Source organism: Condylostylus longicornis, unplaced genomic scaffold (assembly GCF_029603195.1).
Source record: "Condylostylus longicornis isolate FDR11 unplaced genomic scaffold, ASM2960319v2 ptg000075l, whole genome shotgun sequence".
Lineage (NCBI taxonomy): Eukaryota > Metazoa > Arthropoda > Insecta > Diptera > Dolichopodidae > Condylostylus > Condylostylus longicornis.
The window spans coordinates 913795-937077 of record NW_026578043.1 but is presented as its reverse complement, the minus strand read 5'-3'; the positions used below and the strand labels follow the sequence as shown (position 1 = coordinate 937077).

The window sequence follows — 23283 nt, the reverse complement described above, 5'->3', positions numbered from 1 at the left end:
AAATTTCCTTTTAAAGTTGCATGTTAAGCTTGTTGTTTGTTGTTGCATTCAAAAGTAATTGAAAACAAAAAAAAAAATTAAAATTTCAAATTTATTTTTAGTGAAGTTTTACTTAAAACATACGCTTTTTAAATTAAAGTTTTCTATTAAAAATTTTTAATTAAATTCAAAATTTTTATTTTTCAATAGAACAAAATTTATTTTTTAAAAGCTTTAGAATTTTTTTTTTGAGTTAAAAGAGAAAAAAAAATTGTTGTGTCTCGAGAAAATATTTTGTTGTTAAATATTTTTTTTTTTGTATCTTAAAATAAATTTTAAATTTGCTTAGCTAAAAAAAATATTTATTTCGTGCGTACTTTATTAAGCAACTACTTTATAAAACTTTACTGCTGTTGAATTTATTGATTTTTTTAAATTATCATCATACTTACGCGACATCATGTTTCAAACGCATCATGTGTTGTACAATATCTATGATGTGATTAGCATTGTAATCGAAAACGCCGCCTATTTTTGGTACATAAATTCCAATGTATCTATTCTAATAAAATTAAAGGATTGAACAATGTTATGGTTGTTAATGAAATTAATGTTTATATACATATAAGTAGAATGTAAATAATTATTTTTAAAATTTTTAATAAACTGGGAATATGTTATTAAAGATGTTCATAAAACCAATGAAGCAAAACAACAAAACGAGATAAACATATGTCCAATATATTATTTTTGGTAATATTGTGTAAAAAACAAAGCAGTACAGATGATTTGCTCCAGTTAAATTGTCCTCATTACAATTTCAAAATGCTTATCAACTAAATAAGATCGCAACATTTCTTTATGTACATTAATAGAGCGCAGTTTTGACTATATATTTTGCAATGTATTGTGCTTACTATTATTACGACTTTTCACCCAAATGAAATAGCAGATTATTAATTTCTTATTTGTACCAAATAATATTTCATTTCTAAATTACTAATAAAATTTTATATTGATCGAAGTTTTTTTTAGAAAAATAAAATTTCGTAATCGTTCTAAATTTCAAAAGCTAAAATTCAGAATATATAACTATACCTTTAAAATATTTGATGTTCTAGTTTCTAGAATGTAGAATATTGCATTAGTTTTGGAAACTTGCTACACCCATACAATTTGTACCCGTACGAACGTGTGTTCAAAGGTTATAATAAATTTGCCCTACCGTTTGTAACGTTAAGATATAGTGGTCTGAGATACAGTCATAAGTGTATGTTTTTGATCAGCATCGAATTATGAGTCGATTAAACCATGTCTGTCCGCCTATCTACGTCTAGACGGACGTCTTAACGATAACTCAAAAACTCATTGAGCTTAGCTCACTAAATTTTTACAAATCAAGGAACTGGTTTTCTATATAACTTTTGGGAACTTCAAAAGTTATTTGGCCATATTTCGGAGACTATTCAGCACATAGTTAGCATGGGTATAACAGAGTTGAGTAAACCTGTATTTTTTTTTTGAATTGTAATTATTCCGTATAATTTGGTAATGTAAATTAAATAATATGTACTAATATAAATATTATGTATGTAGCTTTGAATTACAAAATAAATTAGCAACAAAAAATCCAGTAAAATTTAGAGATTCTTCGGTTAATCTTCTACAATGATGTTAAAAATAGTATACTTTGGATCATTCTGTTAAAATTCATTCTAATATAAAAAATTTCTTTGAAGTTGTGCTCCTTAATTTTATTTTTCATTAAGTCACATTTATTACACATAGTATATTTTTCATCTATAATGATTTCATTAAAATGTGAACGTTCTTCAAAAATTTAATCAACATTTTTATTACATTAAAATAGAACCACTTCTCTTACTATTTGTATCCTTGTATCATAATATAACACAATCATTGACACCTACTTTGATTTGGAATACTTCCTTATATTATATATATGTATATATATGTATATATGATTAAAATTATTTGAGTATTAAAAACAAAATTTATTTTTCATAAATCTCACTTCTGAAAATACATTTAATTTTCACTTTGATCTAAAAATAAATTTTCTTGTAAAAGTTTTTCATCATTAATGTAATGAAGCCCTTATAAACACCTATATTTTTTTTTTCTTAAATATTCATTTAATAAAATTTTATATTTAATAATTTAATGTAATTGTGACGTCATTATTGCTTGAATATTAAATACAAATCGAAATTCTCGAAATAAAATTCTTTAGAGCTTAAAGCTATGGACAAGATTTTAATTCAATATAAATAATCAATAATTTGGTATTCACCAATAATTTTTAAATATTTTTATTTTTAATTTAAAAAAAAAAATATTTTTTATTTTTTTAATTGAATATTAATTTTTTTTTTCATTTTCCTCCTTTACAGGTACCACAATCTGGTGATGGTTTTCTTAATTTTACATCAATAAGAAGAGAACATTCCGGTTGGTATAAGTGCACTTCAAGGCATTTGAATTTTCAATATTCAAGTATTGGTTATTATCTAAGTGTCAGATGTAAGTATATTTTAATTTTATTCTCATATCACATTAAATATACTGTGAATATACTCACATGACAATGTCTGTTTTAATATTAAATATGCATAAAATACACCTACAAGATAAAAGATTTTTTGTAAATTCAAAAATATTCTTTTGAATTCCTTTTTCATTAATATTATTTAAAATTTTGTACCATGTTTTTCTTTAGAAAAAAAAAATACCAAAATAACTTCTTATTGTTTGTTTACAATTCTGTATACATACATTTTTATAAAATGTCCATTTTTAAATATTTCCTCCTATATTTTATATACACATATAATTTTTTAAAAATATGGAGAAAAATATTTTTCTTTTTTATAATGAAATTTGAATAAAATATTTAAAAAATTTCTTCAATTTTTCATCATTTTCCAAAATTATTGCCGAAAGGCTTAAATACCCTTTCTTTTTATTTTATTGATATTTTAAATTTATAGATACATTTTGTTAATATGTATACATATCTACATATATGTATATGTGAGTATACCTTAAATTCCTTCTATTTTCTGAATAATAATACACTATTACTATAATAAATATAAATTTAACATGTATGTTTTGTACATACGTAACATATAAATAACACACAAGTGTGCGTATATATGTAAATACATGTTAAGGGCATGTTAAGTGTGAAATTATATTTTATTGAGGGCAGACCTTAAAATTTTTTACATACATATAAAAATATATATATATTGGTTCGTAAAGTAAATTGTACCCATTCTTTCATGCCGGATATAAAAATCTACATGTATAATATAGAAAAACAAAACAAAAAAAAAAAAAGAATCCTTCCGGTTATTAAGAATTTTACCAATATATTGTTATGCAGTATAACATTTTAACGAGCAAGGTGTTACACATCGTCTATTGAGAATCCAAAAATCTTTAGCTTTATTCGAAATATTTAACGCTGGACTCTATTAACGCTGTTTTTAAAAAATAATGTAATTTATTTGCGGTCAACCCAAAAATTATTTTGCTTCAACTTTAAAATAGCGCTAAAGAGTTTATAGCAACTTTGATTGAAAATTAGTTGGCCTCACACTGAAATGTAATTTAAAAGAAACTATTAAAATTTCTACTAAATTTCGGTTTGACATCGGTTTGTATTATTTACTTTTTAAGAAATACATTCCTGCACATATTTGGAAAAATTTTATGCAATGTCCTTGTTGCAATGGCCTTGTTGTTATGCAATTGTCGTTAAACTTAGTTTTGCATTATTTACACAAATTTTTACCTTTAATCTCACTAATAGTGTATAACTATACAAATTATTACAGTATGTATAATATGTACTCGTATAACATTATTATAACAATACGAGTATTACAATAATTTTTTATTTCCAATGAGTATTGGTAACACTCTGTGCATGAATCTTATATCTAATTGCATGAATACATGCATGACAATAAAATGTTTGTACACAAAATACGAAATTATACATTCTAAAATTTGACAATAACAAAAAAAAAAAATACAACAACAAAAATTCAAAAAGTACTAAAAAACAAAAATCAAAAGAACAAAAAAAAAAGTTTTAAAAAAAAACTTTTCTACAGAGGACCTTTTACATAAGCATTTTAAATTCGAAATTATTTTTTCAAGGGTTTTGGTAAAGATTAGAGGTTGTTGGAACGTAAAATTTTCTTGTATAACCCTCTAGAGTCTATTTAGGAAATGTTCATTTGAATTTCCGTTTCAAATAAAAAAAAAAAAAAAAAGAAACAAAAAAATCTGTTTCCATTTCTACAAAATTTTCGCCCTTTTATATAAAGATGTTTGTTAGTGGGTGCGGGAACTTAAGAAATTATTTTTGCAAAAAAAAATAAAGGGAAAATTTTAGAAAGAGACAAGAAACGTTACAAATAAATATTTTCTGTCTCTTTTCTTTTTTCTTGTTTTCTTCACATCATAGATATGAAAATGTAAATATTATGTATATATTATAATTATATTTGTATGGTTATTATTGTGTACATACATACAAATAATATAATATGTACATATTTTTGGTTTGTTTGACTATTGGTAATATAAAATATAAGTAATATGGGTATAAACTTGTAATCGGATTTTACTTTAACAAAATACCCAATATATAGACAATAATTTCAAAATGAAGGTAGGTAAATAATCAGGTTTGTTTGAGGTATAGACAGGTAAGAGTATCTGGAAAATATGTATTTACATATTATATGTACATAATATTAAATAAAAAACAGAAAAAAAGAAATAATAAAATGAAAAAATTATTTAAGTGTCAGTCCCTTTTTTTTAACGATTCTCTAAAATGTCATTTGCATTCAAATGTTTATTTTTTATTTGAAAAATATTTATAAAAATGGTTTTTTAAAAAAATAATAATGATGTTCTAAAGGAAAACTGTATATATGTTGGTGGTCGTGGTTATGGTTATGACGATTTCAAAAATATAATATGTAAATTGAGTTTAAAATTGAGTTATAATTTCATTTAAAGGAAACATTAATGATCAATAAAGAGAATACTATAACTTCGAATTTATATGAATTCTTAATTGAAACAATAGGTCAAGAAGATTTGATTTGATGGAAATTATATATCAATTTATGGGTATTAGTTATTGCAAGAATTGCTTCCGCTTCATTTCGATCATATTTATGACGTATCTCCTTCATCTCGTATATCATTAAACTTTTCGAAATACTTTCAGCAAATTATAGCAAATAGTTAAATATAGTAGTGTTAAATGATGGTGTTAAATAGTGATTTTAATGGGGACCAAAACTTGCTTTGTTGCTGAGCTATTCATGACCGTCCCTATTTTGGCCAGTTAATTCGTTCGGATTTTTCACCATACAATCATGGCGAATCTTGAATACACTGGGACTGTTGGGCAAAGGACATCAAACGGCTACACTTTGCTTATTGGAATAAACACCATAAACGACGCCGTTCCTGTCTTGGGAACAATTTGTGAATACAGCTAACTATATTAACATTTCTCTCAGGGTATAAACTCAACCCAAAACTTCTTGTGGAGCTCCAACCTGAATAATATCTTAATAGCTTTAGTATCTCAGACAATCTTGGAAGCATTGACTTCAGAATATGGCTGTGGAAGATTAGGTCTGCATGCCAGCATCCAGCTCCACCCAGGAAATTGGGTAGAAACGTAAGAGCGCATTCAAAGCATATGGTTATCGACCTTAAGGCACATGTAACCCGCATTCATATGTACCTTATGAATATTGTACAAGTCACATTAAATTTTATTTCATTTAATGTACCTACCTGAATTTAACAAAAAAAAAAAACTTTTTAAATACTTAATAAATATAATTACATCCATACATATGCATACATACCTAGATACATATGTATAAATTATTATTGTGAATTAATTTTTTTTGCAAAGTTTTTTGAGTTAAGATTTTTTAACATAACCATTGAATATTGAAAATATATTCATTATCTATAAATAATGTTATATATAAAAGTATATGTCTACTTATCTATCTACAAATTATTATCTGATATGTATATTGAGAATATGCAATTGTATGTAGATATATACAAAAATGCATTGTACATATGATATTTACGAGTATTATGTGCTTATATAAAAATAGTTTGTCAGGCTCTTATGGAATATTATCATGAATAAAAATTTGAATTGTTTTTTTCCTGAAGGCAATACAATATCGTCTGGATGGTTAGTTGACTGACTGTCTAGCATTTCAGTTTTATTATTATTGGATGCTTATCATATAATACCCACTCAACTTATATTATATGCAATATACTTACATAATAATATATACCTACATATTATGTGTATAAAAATGCAAAAATTTTCAATTTATGTTCATAATTACGTATATATAGTATTATAATATACGTACATATTATATACATTCATACAGCTTATTCAAATATAATAATACAAACGGTTGTATTATGTTCATATCATACAAAAATATAATTATTATTGTTGCTTTGGCATGGCAATGGCATAACATTATATATAACAATATGATAATAATATTTGTATACGTTTTTATGAAAGTTTGTAGAACTCATCAAAGCAGGTGACTACCATGCAATTAAATAATGAGGTGTGGTTTTTTTTCTTATTATTTTTTTCTGTTTTACTCTCTCTCTCTCTCAATCTCTTTCCCTTTTTTCACTTTTATTATTTGGTGTTCTGTTTTTCATTAAAAACATATTTTCTTTATGATAATAATGTAAAGTACGTGAGTATATACATCTACATATGCATATATAGCTACTTTTGTATGATATCTTTAAATATTATCAGTGCTGAGACCAAGTTTTCGCAATTCTGGTTTTACCTTACAGGGATGTTTTCGAAATTTATCGGTATTTTTAGAAGACTAAAATTTTGAATAAATATTTTCAAAATTATGGTATCTGGTTTAAATGTAAGGCATTGTTTATTGTTAAGCAATTTTAACAGCTTCTATAAATAACGTAATATTTTCGAAATACTAATGATTTTATAAAGATCTAACCCATTAAACAATTATAAACTTACGTTTTAACGGCTGAAGATCCAGATACACATATCCAAAAAGCGTTATTTGAAAAACATTACATTCGCTTCAAAGTGACTTTAAAAATAAAAAGTTTACCTTTTATTTTCTAATTTATTGCATTTGAAATATATTGTCAGTGTAAAGGCATTGGGTACCATTATAAATATGAGTCGAAGTTAAAACTTTGTTAGTCTGCGCATATATGAATCTTGTCAATGATTTGAATTACATCTTCAATCGTGTAGAACAAACTAAAAGCCATTAATGTAATTTTTATTTTTGTGAGGACAACACTGTTTTTAAGTATTTCATCCATCTGTAGGTGCAGATATTCAAGAATACATTGAAATACACCGTGTACATGGCTACGTGTTGATATAATATAATACGAACATATTTTCTAAATATGTTTATAAGTGTGTATATTATAATATGTATATGTATGTATTTCTTTTATGCATACTTCCTCGTTTTATTTTCATTTTAGCTGATAATTTTTATATTTTCGACTCTTTGATGAGGAAAATGGAAAATTTTCATATTTTCATAATTTTTTTTATTTTTTAATTATCTTTTACGGAAAATATCTGTAATGGTAATAATTATGTGAAGTTAATTTTTATTTTCTCAAATAATTTTTCAACTTTTTTTTTATTTAATTTTTCCTTTCTCCTTCCAATAGCTTTTCTTTTTTTTTTTAATTTTTGTTTCACTTTTTATTAATTTTCTTTTTTCAATTATTAAAAGCGACGTACGTACCATATTGTATAATATTATGTATATAATATATAGTTGTTTTTAATGTATGTACTCGTGTATGTATATGAAGCTATTCTTGCAATTATGTTGTTATTTTTTTTTAGTTATTCAATAAAAATTTTGTTTTATGCTCTTAAAATGAAAATGTGAATTGTAAAATTTTTTTTTTGCACTTATATTAATTAAATAATTAAATTTATAAAATTAAAAAAAGATATTTTGTTTAACTTATTGATTTTTTTATTGATTATTTAATTTTTTAATACAAATGATGTCTAATTTAAGGATTTAAATTAGAAAAATCTTAAAAATCGAGTGAATTATTTAAAATCAAAAATTTTTGCAAGAACAAAAGCAAAAGTTTAAAATATTGTAGAAAAGAGTAATATGCTCTTTTCTACAATATTTTAAACTTTTATGTTAAGTTCTTCCCCTAAAATGGGGCCAGCATGCGAGAAATTATTTAATAGAAAAAATTTCTAAGTAAAATTGTTCATTATTTCCGAGATAAAAAATAATATTAAAATTTATTTTTAATAAGACACTAAACTTCATATTCTTATAGCTATATTCTATAATTTTTTCAAAAATAAATCTTTGTATTATAGATTTTAGACTATTTTTAAATTAGTCGAAAAATTGGGGGGTCAAAAATGAATATTTAACTCACAAAATCCCAGTTGAAATTTTTTGTTTTGATTAAAGTGTAATAGAAAGCTGAAAAATAACTCTATATTTAAAAAAAAACATTGTATATTTTGAGGCTTTACTTAAAAAGTTCTTGCGGAAGTAAAAAAAAAAAAAAAATTTTTCACAAAGTAGCCAATTACTAAAAAAATTTACCCTTATTTAAATAACCCCCTATTTTTTTTTATTGATAATTTGAAAGATTGTGAGTCTCCAAATTACCCCTTATAAGCCTTTTTTGTGCGATGCTCTGTTTCCCAGTTGATTCGGTTGTAAACCGGAAGATTTCTAGGAAAAATCGTTATTACAGGTTACACTTTATTTTTGATTGAATTTATTTAGCTTATGCAATTTCACTAGCATTAAATTAATGATTTTTCCCAAATTGTTCGTAGAAAAACCTTATACATTGAAGCAAATTATAGAAAAAATCAAATTGGTTTCAAATAAGACGTAAAAGAAATTTTAAAGTTTTAATTTAAAATCATTCTGTTGAAATTTATTTAAATATGTAGTAGTACATTATTTGATTTGAGAAATCCCAAATCTTAATCTTTATGGTTAAAAGTGCAAAAAAAAAAATCCAATTTCTCTGAGATTATCTCTAACTATGTCACCACATTACAATCGACAAAATTATAACAATTTTGTATAAAATTTTAAATATTGTTACAAATATTGCACTATTAAATGAGTCTATTCGTTTTTCATAACAATTTATAACATTTTCTTTAACATTTTGAAATTTTTCATTAAAAATATTAATTTTTCTTTTTTTTTTGCGTTAAAGAGAAATTTTAATAAAAAAAATTTTTTTTTGAAGAAAAATCTAAATAACACCGAGCGGGAGTATGGAAAAGTAAAATGAAAAATTGTTTTCAATATTTTATCGATATTGCGGAGTGAGAAGAAATTTGATAATCTTGATTGACATTTTTTTTTTTTTGAGACAATTTTTAATGTCTCATCGTCGTATCGCGTATAATATTGATAATTTTATTTTGATATTTTTTTTTTTAATTTTTATTTTTCTGAATTCATAATAAATTGATTTTATTTTGTTTGCTAGCTTGTAATAATCTTATACAGAAAATTTATAGCTTTCCATAAATTTTCATAATTTTTTGTTATTAAAAATTATTATATTTTTTTTTTTATAAAACGATTTCCATGATTACATAATTATATGCATATAGGGATTTAAAATCGTTTCAAAAGAATATTTAGCAAAAATATTTTGATGCGATCAGCTCATGACCTCCAGCAATATATTATATTTTCTGAATAATATTTTGGAATTGCAATTAATTGAGGTACAAATTTGTTGAACGAAAATGTTGAATCTGAGACTGAAAGTGTATATTAAACAGTTATTTAAAATCTTTCGTAGCCTTTTATAGTTGGCGTATGTCATCTTAATGTTTAAAATCAGTCTTCAGAGTTTTTGAGGTCTGAAATAATTATAATCGAAATAAAAAACTGCAAGAAACTCGATTATTTCTTTAATTTTAGACAAAAATATAAGTATGACTCGTGATCGGTTGTTGGAACTTGATTTCTCTGAAAATAGTTTGAAAAATATTTTAAAGGGTAAAACCGGCCTGAGAATCATTTATTGAGGCCTGACGTACAGTAAAATTTGAATAATTCATAAAATTTCTAAAATAAATTCAAATATAAATTTTGGTAGAAATCGATTCAGTCGAATTTGAGATACACGAGTACTGAAAGGATTGACAAACTAATTCGACACCTCGCTAAAAGTGGTTTATTAACGGCCCTGTCAGTAACAAATACATTTACTTTTAAAACTTGATACATATATGAAAATTATAAAATTCGAATGCAGAAAAAATGATTTTTTAATTTAATACTTATGTATATGAAAAAGTTAAAAAAAAATTAATGGAGGTTTTGAGAAAGTGCAATGAAAAAGTATTTAAATAATCGTCCCGTCCCATTCATAGCTGTTAAAATTATAAAATTGAGTTTTTGTAAAATTGTGTCATAGAAAAATGAAATGTTAAATCGCCCTATTACAAGCATTTTATTTTTACATTACGAAAATGTAGCAAACATATTGTTAAAATTATAGACACCCTAAAAATATGCAAATTTTTTACTAATTCAGTTATCTATAACTAAGTATTATTTTATCAAAAAATATTAAGCGAAAATTTTGACTCTTTCACATTAAAATTATTAACAGAAAAAATTTAGAGTTAGAGTACAGATGCTCTATTGGGGGCTGATGTTCTTGCAATTTCTGCATTTCATGTGCTTTCAAAAAAATTTGTTGAAACAGCTTCTTATGTGTAGTTGTTTCGAAGAACTCGAATTTCAGTCCTATTACTAAACTAGTACGCTTAATGGCTCTGAAATGATAAGTAAAGTGTTAAACGGACACATATCTATCTTAGATTACTAAATTCATGTGTTATTCGTACATTAATCAATCGAGATAAAATTTTTAGAAAATCGGCTAATTGAATTAAATGAATTTTTATTAAGACATAAAAATCTTTGGTATCATAACAGGGTTTATTTCAAGCATAGCGAGTTTTTTTTATTTAAAAATCCTTAATTTCATATTTCGATTAAGTTAATTAAATTTTTGGTTTTCTGTTTTTTGTTTTCTTTTATGTCTCCAAAATATTGTGAAAGTAGACTGATTTTTTTTCGCAAAAAATCTTAATTTGCTGAGATGTGCGGTATTCTTTTCTATGTACGCTTCAAAGATAAAAGCTTAAGCAATTATAAATTCATTATTAAATTAATTTCTTTTACATTTCATGGAACAGTGATTTTAACAATGGGGAGCAAAATTAAAAACAAAGGACAATCTGTTTTCTTTTTGTTTTTTTTTTGCAGATTTTGCTTTTAAAGAGATTTTTATCATTTTGTTTTTAATGAAAATTTGTTTCAATAATTTTCGACTTAGTGCAATTTACGATTATTATCGAGAAAAATTTTCTTTCATAAAAAACTGAAGGCTACAGCAAATATTCTGACTTTCATGGTGCCTTATACAAAATGGCTTTGCTTAAATTTGCATTTAATGATCTTCTTCCAAATGATACGTTAAAATTTTCAAAAGAAACCAATTTCTAAGGATAGATATAATAAATTTAAATCAGAATTACTTGAATTTAATTCTACTCTAGTGTTTTAAATAGCTATAGAAAATTCTAATTCAGTGAATCCTTACTTTTGCAATGCATCAATGTTTACTACACAATATAAAAGAAATTCAATTTCTATAGCAAGTTTCCATTTATGTTTTTGTTTTTTTTTTTTTGCAGCTCAATATTGTTGACAACTTAACATAAAATGTGAACCTATAGGAAAGAAATAGATTAAAAATATATTTGGAATAGATTTTTTTTTTTGCCATATGAATTAAATTAGGTCACATATGTGTATGTATACAAAATATGTGCATGAAAAGAAAGAAACAGAAAAGAAAAAAGGAGCATAGGGTTCGTTTTATGCATGCCCTTAACTAAGAGAAATTAATTCATATCCTTGTTGAATACTTCCTTCATCAAAACTGTCATAAATTTTTTGACACAAATTTTAAAGAATAGCATTTTTGATACAAAAGAAATTTACTGCAACATAAGAACATTGCAATTCAGGAAAAATATAAACATACAAATGCAACCTTGTTAAGTACAATACAATAATGTTTAACATACACAATATTATTATATTATTTAGGTCATGACTTATGACTATATGGTGCTTTAATAATTTTGTTTTGTCTAAATTGTGTTAGTAGAAAAAAAAATGTTTCTTACATGAGCTCAAAAATGTTTAAAGCTCAAAACAGAAATTTTTTTAACAATCAATTGGAATTATATATAGTCAGAAATATATTTAAAATTTAATTTAATTTTAGATAGTATTTCATCATATTGAAAAATTATTCCAAAGTTATGAACTCTATTTCGAACCCAGCATTATTTAATTAATAATATGTTCATATGCATATAAGCTCGCGTCAAGAGAGCATACTGAACGTTCTTGTAATTGTCATGTTTTTTTGTATTGATTAATTAATGAAAAACATCTTTTATTCTCTTAATATTAATTAGAGTTATAATTAGGAAGTATACAATTAAACGCAAATGCATTTTAATATTTTAATTAATACTTTGGAATGCAACTTCTCTCCATTTGGTTGTATGCATATTATTCTGATTGGTCTAATTTATTTTAATTATAAAGTACTATTAATACCTTAAGGAATTTTAAAGCTTCTTCATTTCGTATTTTTGCAATTAAATTTTGCCAACCAAGAGAGGGGAATAATATTTTTTTTCTCAAAAATTAATGAAGTTAGAGTCATTTCAAAAATCTACCTCCCGATATAGAAGAACGGTTTCTTGGGAGTTAAATGAAAATTCAGAATTAATCTGAGTTTTCAATTTGACCGAATACTTAATAATTAAATATAATTTATGATAGATTTCGGAAACCTTGCTATAATGGTAAAATTTCATCTATTCATTTATTAGCTTATGCAAATATGAGACTAAAATCTATATATACAAATGAGGAATTTTTGAGGAATTCTTCAGTGACAAAACCAGTTTGTTAATGTTTTTGCATATCCGCGCATAACATTTTATTTTTAATGTTTTATAAATTTTTAAAAATAAATTAAATAAAATAACAATAATATAATATTCGTAGAATTAAATACTTTCTTTAAATAGCACAAGTATGTCAGGATTATTAAATGTTATTTGCATATTTACTGCTATTTTAAAATTTAAAACAAAAAAAAAAATCTTTGCTTTTTTATTTTTCATATTATTTTCTTTATGAAGCAGACACTAAGTGAACATTCATAACAGTAATAATGCTTCTTTATTGCCTTTTTTCCACAATTTTCATCTTTTTTTTTTTAGTTTTGATGTTGGTATTTTAACTAGCAAGAATTCTTATGCCCCTATCCCGTTATGGCCTCCATAAATGTTGTTTTATTTAAAAGATATGAAGCCATTTTTATTTTGAATATTTTTTTTTTCATATTCTGTTGTTCTTTCAAATTTTGACATATTGTCATCGTGTTTACTATAAAGCGATATTTTTAGTTGACTCCATTTTGAAAAAGAAAACAAAAAAAAAAAGAAGGGGTGAAAAAAAAGAATTTTAATTTTTCAAGAATGTTGGCAAAAAGTTAGACTCGAAGTAGGGTAGGTGAGAAGTTGTAGAGACAGCCGATTATATTTTTATTTTTTTATTTTTCAAAAATAAAATTTAATGTAATTTTTATAGTAAAATGTCATCTCTATTTATTCATCGAATACAAACACATATAAACATACATGCGTATATACGTATAATATCGTTTTTAATGCAATTTTTATTTGTAAATCAACTATGTGTGCGTATATATATAATATGTAGCTGCGTTTTTTGTTATTATATTTTATAAAAATACAAAAAAAAAAAACATTTTTGTCATAGAATATGGTTATAAATTGAGCCGATACGATACTGTCGCTATTGCCGCCAATGTCGCCGTAATAACATCATAAAATAAAATTTTAATAGTATAGAGGGGAAGATAGAGTATATAAGAGAAATAGAGAGCGAGTGTGAGAATAATAAAAAATAAAGTTAAATTTTGCAAAAAATATAATTTCTCTTATTATTTTAATTTTTTTCTCTTTTGCCATTTTTTATATTTTTGTATCCTTTCATAACTCCCATAAAACAGTTATGAAAAAATTCAAAGAAAAATAAAAATTGTAGAAAAAAGGAAAATCGTTAGTTGAAAGATGAGTTCTGTTATATTGCTTTTCTGGGGTGATGATATAAATATACCCGTTATTTTTTTCTATACTCGATTTTTTTTTTAAATATTTGTGATTTTGTAGGTATGTATACATTATTTCTGCTTTTGTTGCTGTAGAAATTGAAAGTCTATTTTTTTTTTTATAAACCAACATAAATTTTAATATACTTAGGTATGTACATATTTGTGTGTATTGTAGATGTATATATAACTAAGTATATTAAAAAAAATATACGTAAGGGAATTTCTGTTGACATGAGAAGCTGTCATATTTCAACGCTTTACTGTTCATGTTATACTTTTGCATGAATTTTTATTTTCTTCTTATATAATTTTGTATTTTGTTTCTTAAATAGTATAGAGTAATAAATTACATGGAGTTAACTAGATTTTTAATTTTTAACAAGAGTGTTAAAATAGCTTAAAATGTCACAAAAAATTTTATTTTTATTACAAGTGGATTTTACTCATACTTTTTGTTTTATTTATTCTCATTTTTTTTTTTTTACTCACTTTTACTTTTGAAAGAGAGAAACACATTGAGTTTCTAATTTTATCGAAAATTTTTATTTATTTTTTGTTCTTTTTATATTCTAAGAAGAAAAAAATGTGTAAAATTTTTTTTAAGAATATTTTTGTATTTAGTGAAATGATTTTTGGTGAAATGTAAAATGCTGCAATTCATATAAATAAAAATACTGTTATGATAATATGTGACAGAAGGCGTTATTTTAAATGTCACACAAGATATTCAGAATGTTGATGATAAGAACAGGATCATAAGAATTAGGTGTATAAGTATATATATATATTGCCTATGATATATTATGTATAATTTTCTTAAAAAGAAAAAAGAAAAAAAAATATCGTAATGATGATGGCATAATATGTCTGCTATGTTATTTTAATCTTCAATGAAATCTTCTTGAAATGACACAATCTAATAAATTTAATAAATGTAATACATACACATATCAAATATAAATAATTTTGTGAAACACCTCGTTAACTCTTCTTAAATAACCTTGAACGAAAAAATTTTATGCTGGTTATTAAGTTCTTCGTTCTATGAGAGACAAAAAAAAATCTTTGGCAATGATAAGGATTAAAAGTAATTTTTTTTTAAAAATATGGCAGTATTTCGTCTTTTTTAAATTTAAAAATTTATTTTTTAAATATTTTATCAATTTATATGTTCGACAAACAGAGTGGCAGAAATATTAAGGAGTTATTGAAAAATATCCAAGTTAATGCCATACGTTCCACACTGAGGTTTTGTAAATAAAATGCTTGAACATATTCCAGTATTATGATTATGCATTTACAAATTTACGATAAATGCTTTGTTTTAAAGAATTTTAAATTATGAATATGAAATTTTTTCGTATACTTATATGTAGCATTTTAAATTTATGAAACGGACGAAATAAATTGCTAGTCACTTTATTCATCTCAATTCACACAATAATATAACTATCTGATTGGTATTGTATAACAGAATTATTTATCTATTCTATCACATAAAAGGTGGAATATCTATGTTCATATTGTTTTATTGAGAATAGATCATTCTTGCTTTAAAAGACAATTTAGCAAACAGAAATTGTAATATTCGAGGTCTGAGCCATAGTACAGCATGGAACTGATAAACATGCTGCATTAAATTAATAATATTTAGCATATAGTTAGCATACTAAATAATAATAGTTAGCATATTAAATTTTAAATTATTTTATAATTTGTTTTACAACTCAATGACGTTTCTTTTATGTACATATGTATTTATCTCCCGAATAATTCGAGTGGTAAAAAAAAATAAAAAGTAAAAAATACTAAAATTTTATTTAACACTAAAAATATTTTTTTTATAACTGTTCTCCTCATTTAGAATCATTTATGATTTATTTATTTAACGGCTCATATCGAATTTCAATATCAAATTTTTTACACTCTGCTTTTTCTAACTTACATCAATAATTACCTTAGGGCTATAATAATAAATGCAAAACAGTGTTGTGGGACAGAATTCGTTCCAGTATGTTAAAATATTTCAAAAATCTTTGTACACTTATACAAAATATGTAATATAAGTAATGTCTATGTATGCAAATTTTAAGTTGAAGAAATAATAAAATAAATGTACCTAATAATAAAAATTTTGACAGTTATTGCACCATGCTACTTTGAATTTATAATAATCTAAAATATTTCATTTCAATAAATAATAATTTATCTTAATTCCAATTAAAATGAAAATAACCGTGAAAAAACACCAATTCTTTTTTTTTCATTTTGTACACTAAGAGAAAAAAACAAGGGAAAAATAGCAAAAAGTAAAGAAAAAATTTTTGCCCTTGTTTTCTTCCTGAAAATTAAACCACATTTTTTTTGTCGCATATAATATTACTTTGTTCCTGAAATATATTTTTTTTTTTGTATCATAGTTAGCTATATAGTCAAACCACACCCTAATCATTAAAAATCTCTGTTTTCATCGTATTTTAACGTCAGTCAAAAAAAAAATTCCCCTAATTTTTGATCTAGGAATTTTTTCTTTTAATTTTAATTTTTTCTTTTTTTTTTTGCGTTTTTGCTTTTAATTTTATATATTTTGCAAATTTGATTGTGCAAGAAACGGTTTTTTTTTATCCTTCCTCTTTGAGAAAAAAAAATTTTGACAGATATATTGTTTGAATTTATCCCTTGTTCATTCAGTCAATAATTTTTCAATCAGTCTTTCTTAAACTGCAAAATGTTTTGACTTTATTGTGAAATCGAATCTTGTATTGAACATAGGGGGGTTGGGAGGGCAGTATTTATTGATATTGTTAGGATTTCGATGTTAAGCAAAGTCCTCATTGTCTTTTAAGAAATATAGAAACTCTTAAAATTGTAGAGGATATTGAGTCTTCACTTTGTAATTTAGGTCTAGTACGTTATTTTTCTTCAATAAACTATACTTCAATGTAAGCCTAGGATTTTGTTCGAAACTAATAAACAAAAAATACGAAATATCAAAGCTTGCAAATATTTCAAGTGCCTGCTTCCGGTTCTAATCATGTTAAATTCTTTGTTTTCGTTCTTTGTTCTTAAGTTTTTCTATTTTTCCGTCAAATGAAATTATGAAATGCTTTCTAACTTGAACATAGCATTTGTTTCCAAAATTAGTCAGGTTTCTTGTAAAGTCATAAATGGTCATAAATATAAGTCATAAATGGGTTTCTTTTGAACACTGTCGCAAGTTAAGCTACGAATATATTTCTAAAAATACTTAATTTTCAAATTCGATTGCTATATGGGGCTACAAATTCATCATCTAATACAAATTTTTGAAACAGAATCGAAATATCGAAGCTTAAAGTTTGAAAGGTACTTTTTATAATTTTAAATAACAGGAATATAAGTACAGATAGAGATGTGTGTATGTAAAAACTTATCAACTTTCAAAATATTCCAAAGAATAACGTTTATTTCACTAATAGTATTTTTTTTTTCCCTTGATCTATTTTAATTTCCCAATTTGCTAATATAAAAATATAAAAAATGTTCTCTTCATGTACTTATATAATTCTTTTAAATTTCTTTTTTCTTCTTGTTTTTTAACTGCAAAATTTCCTTCATCTTCTCTTACAATAATATACCAAATAATAAAGTTAAGCAATTGACATTGCTTTATGATTTTCTTATAAAAATCTATACTTAGAACTCATTATACATTATACAACAATAAGAAGATGCTAGTATTATAAAAAGAAATGAAAGATAAATAAAATTGGAACCAGACAATACGATCATAAATTATCACGTCTCATCTAGTATGATAAAATACGTATAGTAGGAAAACTGCAAGTAAAAAGTATGAAAAGAAAAAAATATTCTAAAGAAACAGTGGGTAATAAGAAACTGAATCTGAAAATGTAAAAAAAAGAAATGAAGCTCTTACTATTGCTGTCATATACAGTGATAAAATTAGGATATGCATCAAAATATCACACTGAATATGTGAAAAAAGCGAAGAACATAAGTGTATAACATGGTGTACAAAATAATGCCATATAGAATATAACATATAGAATACCATTAAAAATTACAGTTCTTATGTATAGTTTGTAATGATATTTTATTGCAAAAAGTAACTCAAGGATAATTTATTTGAATATAGATAGACAATTACTATTATTTACTGTTATTATTGTTATTATCACAGTATTCTTGATGCAAAAATCTTGTTTTGTATTAAACAATTCAAAAACTCAAATGAAAAAAAAATGTAAGGGATTCTTTTTTTTTATTTTGTAGTAATTTTTTAAGATTCACAATTATTCTTACTTAATACGTTAAACAATGATTATATTCAAACTTCTACATAATGCATGATATCTGAATATATAAATTTTAGACTTCTTAAATGTAATTTGCAATGAATGAATAAATGAATGAATGAGAGGAACAACAAAAAAAATAAAATCGGGAAAAAACCTGAAAATGAACAACAACTTGAATTATATTGTATGAAGGAAAGTTTAATGAACCATCTGTTATGAAATTTGAGACCGATGCCCTTTTTATAATACATGTACATACGAAACAACGCATTTTTATTTTAATTATGATTATGTACACATAATATGAACGATGTGTATTGTATATATAAAAATTCAATTTAAATTAAAAGATGTTACAAAGCAAATCCTGTTTTGTGGCAAAAATGCTTCAATTATATCCTTTAAAAACACTCTAATATAATGTACCACCAATATAAGAGATAAATGAAAGTATAATATTATATTATTATAATATATATGTATATATATTCATGCAAATACATACACTTAAACACATAAATGTAATTTTGTTTGAATTGATAAAAATCTTTGATCTATACAAAATTACAAATTATTTATTGTGTTAAAAGGGAACATAATAGTTGTATGAAGGGTATAAATACGAACAAAAATATAAATTAATTTTAAATTGTTAGTTTTTAAAATACACATAACTATGTACATATATACACATATGTACATATTTAAGATCAAAAGAAATTTTCGTAATTGGTAAATTACAGTTATAAATTTTGTTGAAGAACAATTTTTAAATATTCGTAAGAGTTTAATAACAAGTCTATACTAATTTGAATGAAGGTACATAGCTACACATTATGTGTATCATTATAAATGAAATGATTTATTTGAAAACTATAGGATATCATACGCGTATTATATTGGACATAATATTAGATCATTTATGAGAGCAAAAGAAAACTATATGTGGATATGGAATATAAAAATTGCTTATAATTTTATAATTCCGATCTGTAATCTAAAAATTATTGTAGTTTTAATAAAAAATGGTTAGAATTACATAGATTTTAATATAATGGTAAATGATAATTGAGCATCAGAGACATTGCAATATAGAACAGGGTACAAGATATTAAAGGCATTGAAGTATTATAAGCTATACTGGCAGCTTTATGTTAAGTAAACATGTGTTTACTCATATAAGAATGAAATCTGAATTTATATAAAAATCTTAATTGATCTGTGAACGTTTTTTTTTGGCATACTATAATTTCGGGCGAATGGAACACATAGTCTACTTATTGAGTACATCATATAAAATATACTTGTACAAAAAGTTTTGGTTCCATCTTAGCAAAATAGTTGTCTGAGCTCAAAAATCATAATCTGATCCGAATTATATACATGTGTGTTTAATAGAGTCCTTAGGTATAGAACTTGAAAAAAACAATGTTGTTTATACAGAGTTAAAATACTAATTCTTGCATATTGCTATCACAAACTATGACAATATAGGAAGATGCATTATTTTTCCGAAAATCCTCTGAGTATAGTTCCTAATTTTTCAGAAATGCTTTGAAATTTTAAAAAAATTTTTCCATCTGCAAAGCATTGGAATATAAAAACGAATTCAGAATTTCTTAACATAATCACATTTTGATCAAAATATTGGTAAAAATAACACTTTCGTTAAAAAGGACATTTTCTCCGCACGATATAAATAATAAGAAAAGAAAAATAAACGAAAAATTAAAGCAAAATACAAAATATAAGTTTTTTTTTTTAATTCAAATGGAAATTAAAATCAAAATAAATTTTATCTTATGTTTATGATTTTCTGATAAGAAAATTGAGACGTAGTATAATGATGTTATTTCATGTCTCAGGGATAATTCGAATTTTTGTTGAATTTTAGGGTGAATTTACTGGTTTTTGAACAAAAAATAAATCTTGATTGGGAATTAGTAATATGACGATTTTTTGTTATATCGCAGTAAGAAAAAGGAAGAATTAAAATTGAAGGACCGTGTCGATTATGGTAACAAAATATGGCAGCAGCGTATATTCTCTTATTTCGCTCTTTTTAAAAATTTCTAAAATTTTACAAATTACATTAGAGAGTTAATATTATGCCAGTGAGGCGTTTACTTTCTTGCAAATATTTACAACAAAATATTTTAAGTTGAAAACTAATTAATTAAAAACTTCTATACTGTGTCTGTAATCTTGAAGATTATTGAAGATTATTACGTATAATTCAAATCATGTTTAACATTAATAGATCTATCTCTCTAAATTGACAATCTCAAAGACTTAATAAAATTGCAATTAACATCAATTTATTGCAATTTGTTTAAAATTTTAATATAATTAAAATAATTTGTTTAATATTTTAATTTAGAATTTTTTCCAATGAGAAATTTTATTCGGTATATTCTGAAATTATTGAAATACGTTAACTATGTATGTAAGTATTTGCATTCAATATTGATTTTTTTGTTAAGAAAACAACTTTTATTTTTTTAATACAATTAATGTACATTTTATTTACACACCAATTTATTTCCATAACATTTGACTAAAAAATAACATCATAATTTCAAATGAATGGTAAGAGACAATCGTGTAAAAGTGAATAACACACAAATATTGAAATTACTTTAAAAAAAAAAAACATTAGTAATAATATATAAAATTAAAATTAAAATATGATTTTTAGAAAAACAAAAACATAAATAACTATATTAACTGGAAACAAAAATTTTAATCAAAATATTTTCTATGAATATTCTAGTAATATCCTGAATACAAGATATATGCTATATATATGTACCATTATAATGTAAATATTAAAATTTATACTGTATATTATGTAGATAACATAATATAAATTTAAACGACCCGAAAAGAAAGTAGCTTTAACACAAAAATAACTTAACAAATCACAATCTTTTACATTACATTTACTTATATACATACATGGAGGAAAAAAAAAAGAAGGAAAATGGAAAATTGCAAAAGCAACAGCAAAATAAAGCAAACAAGAAAATAAAAAGAGAAAATTTCCATTTTAAGAAAATTTTCATTATGGTATACTTCTAAAAATGATATGAGGAAAATAATATTTTGTATATTATTATTATTATTATTATTATTATTATCCTTCAGCCATTTTCATCTGAAATAATTCCTGATTATATATGACATTTGATATATTTGTTTACAATTTTTTTTAATATTTTTTGTCATCTCTGTTTCTTCACAATATTGTCCCAAATAGTAATATTTACGTATAACACTTATAACAGATATTATTATGGTGTTTATATAATAATGTTGACTGTTAGTGATGTTGATAACATTACATATAGATTAGAATTTTATAGGTACATATGTACATATAATATATTTATGTGTATATTATTATACAATCTAACACCAAATATTATTTACTCAATTGTAAAATTACTCAATGACTCGTTACACTTAAATATTTTCTCTACTTTTATGTTATTGTATCTAAAACATATTATGAATTGAGAGTGCTGCCGACTGTAGAAGACAAGTGCTGAAATTTAGGCTAATTCCACATAATGAAAATTTTAACTATCACAATTATTCTAATTAACATAAATATAAGTATTTTAAATGTAATTTAAAGAGAAGGCAGTAATAGTAATATACCAATGCTGGGTACACATTAGTATAACCTTTATTGAGACTTACGAATACGGAATATTGATTTGTACTTGCTTGTCAGTCGAGAAGAGCCATTTGATAGAAAGTATTTTTTTTGTATTTGGTCCACTTTTTTGGATTTTTTGCTGAATTTTGGTGTGCCAATTTTGAAGTTGTTCGTAATATTTTTGTTATAAAAGTCAGTCACTCTTTTACTAATAAATATTTATGCAAGTTAGACAGGTGTATACTTTACTAGTGTAAAGTTGAAAATTCGTAATATTTAATAGTATTTTGCAATCATTTGAATCTTAAAAATTTTTTTCCAAATATTAACAAACGGCCCATGAACGGTCCATTCCAAATCAAATAGTAGGGAAATCGTAGACTAAATGTAAATGAAGAATCATCTGTATGAATTACCGTTGTGTTTCAGAATTCGAATGAAACAACTTAGAAATTTTGTGATTTCCCAAAAATCTTATGTTCCACTCTGTTTGTTTGAAAACAAGTTTATTCACAATTCACAATTTTTTTCCTTTCTGTTTTGCTTTCATGGAGAAGGCGGGTTAAAATTCCTTTTTTTTCACTTTTTATTGCTCATATATAGATGGCGTTACCATTCATCCATATTTATTATATTATATTATGTACATATATTTATGCTCTTATGCTGATGACGTTATATTATGTTTTCGTTTTGAATTTGTATCTTATTTTTTATTATTGCTACTTTTTTTCCAAGAGACCTCATCCATCGTGTTATTTTCAAAATAAAATCTTTTACAAAACGTTTCTGAGTCTCTAATGGAATTTATTTTGATCATTATTTTTGTGTTAGACATAGTCAAATACTATTACCATGTTGTATATGTGTAGCACTTTTTAAAATGAAGAAAAAAAAAATTTTAATAGGATATGGTAAGAGAATTAATGGGGC

The 23283-nt window shown here is 24.0% G+C and overlaps 1 protein-coding gene across 1 annotated transcript in view; it reads left to right on the top strand.

Moving 5' to 3' along the window:
- The window catches only part of LOC129612601 (putative uncharacterized protein DDB_G0282133), a 207478-nt gene that overhangs the window by 87671 nt on the left and 96524 nt on the right, over positions 1-23283 (top strand). The window contains exon 6 of the mRNA XM_055526290.1: positions 2394-2523. Coding sequence (XP_055382265.1) covers positions 2394-2523 — 130 coding nt within the window. The remainder of the gene's footprint in view (positions 1-2393; positions 2524-23283) is intronic.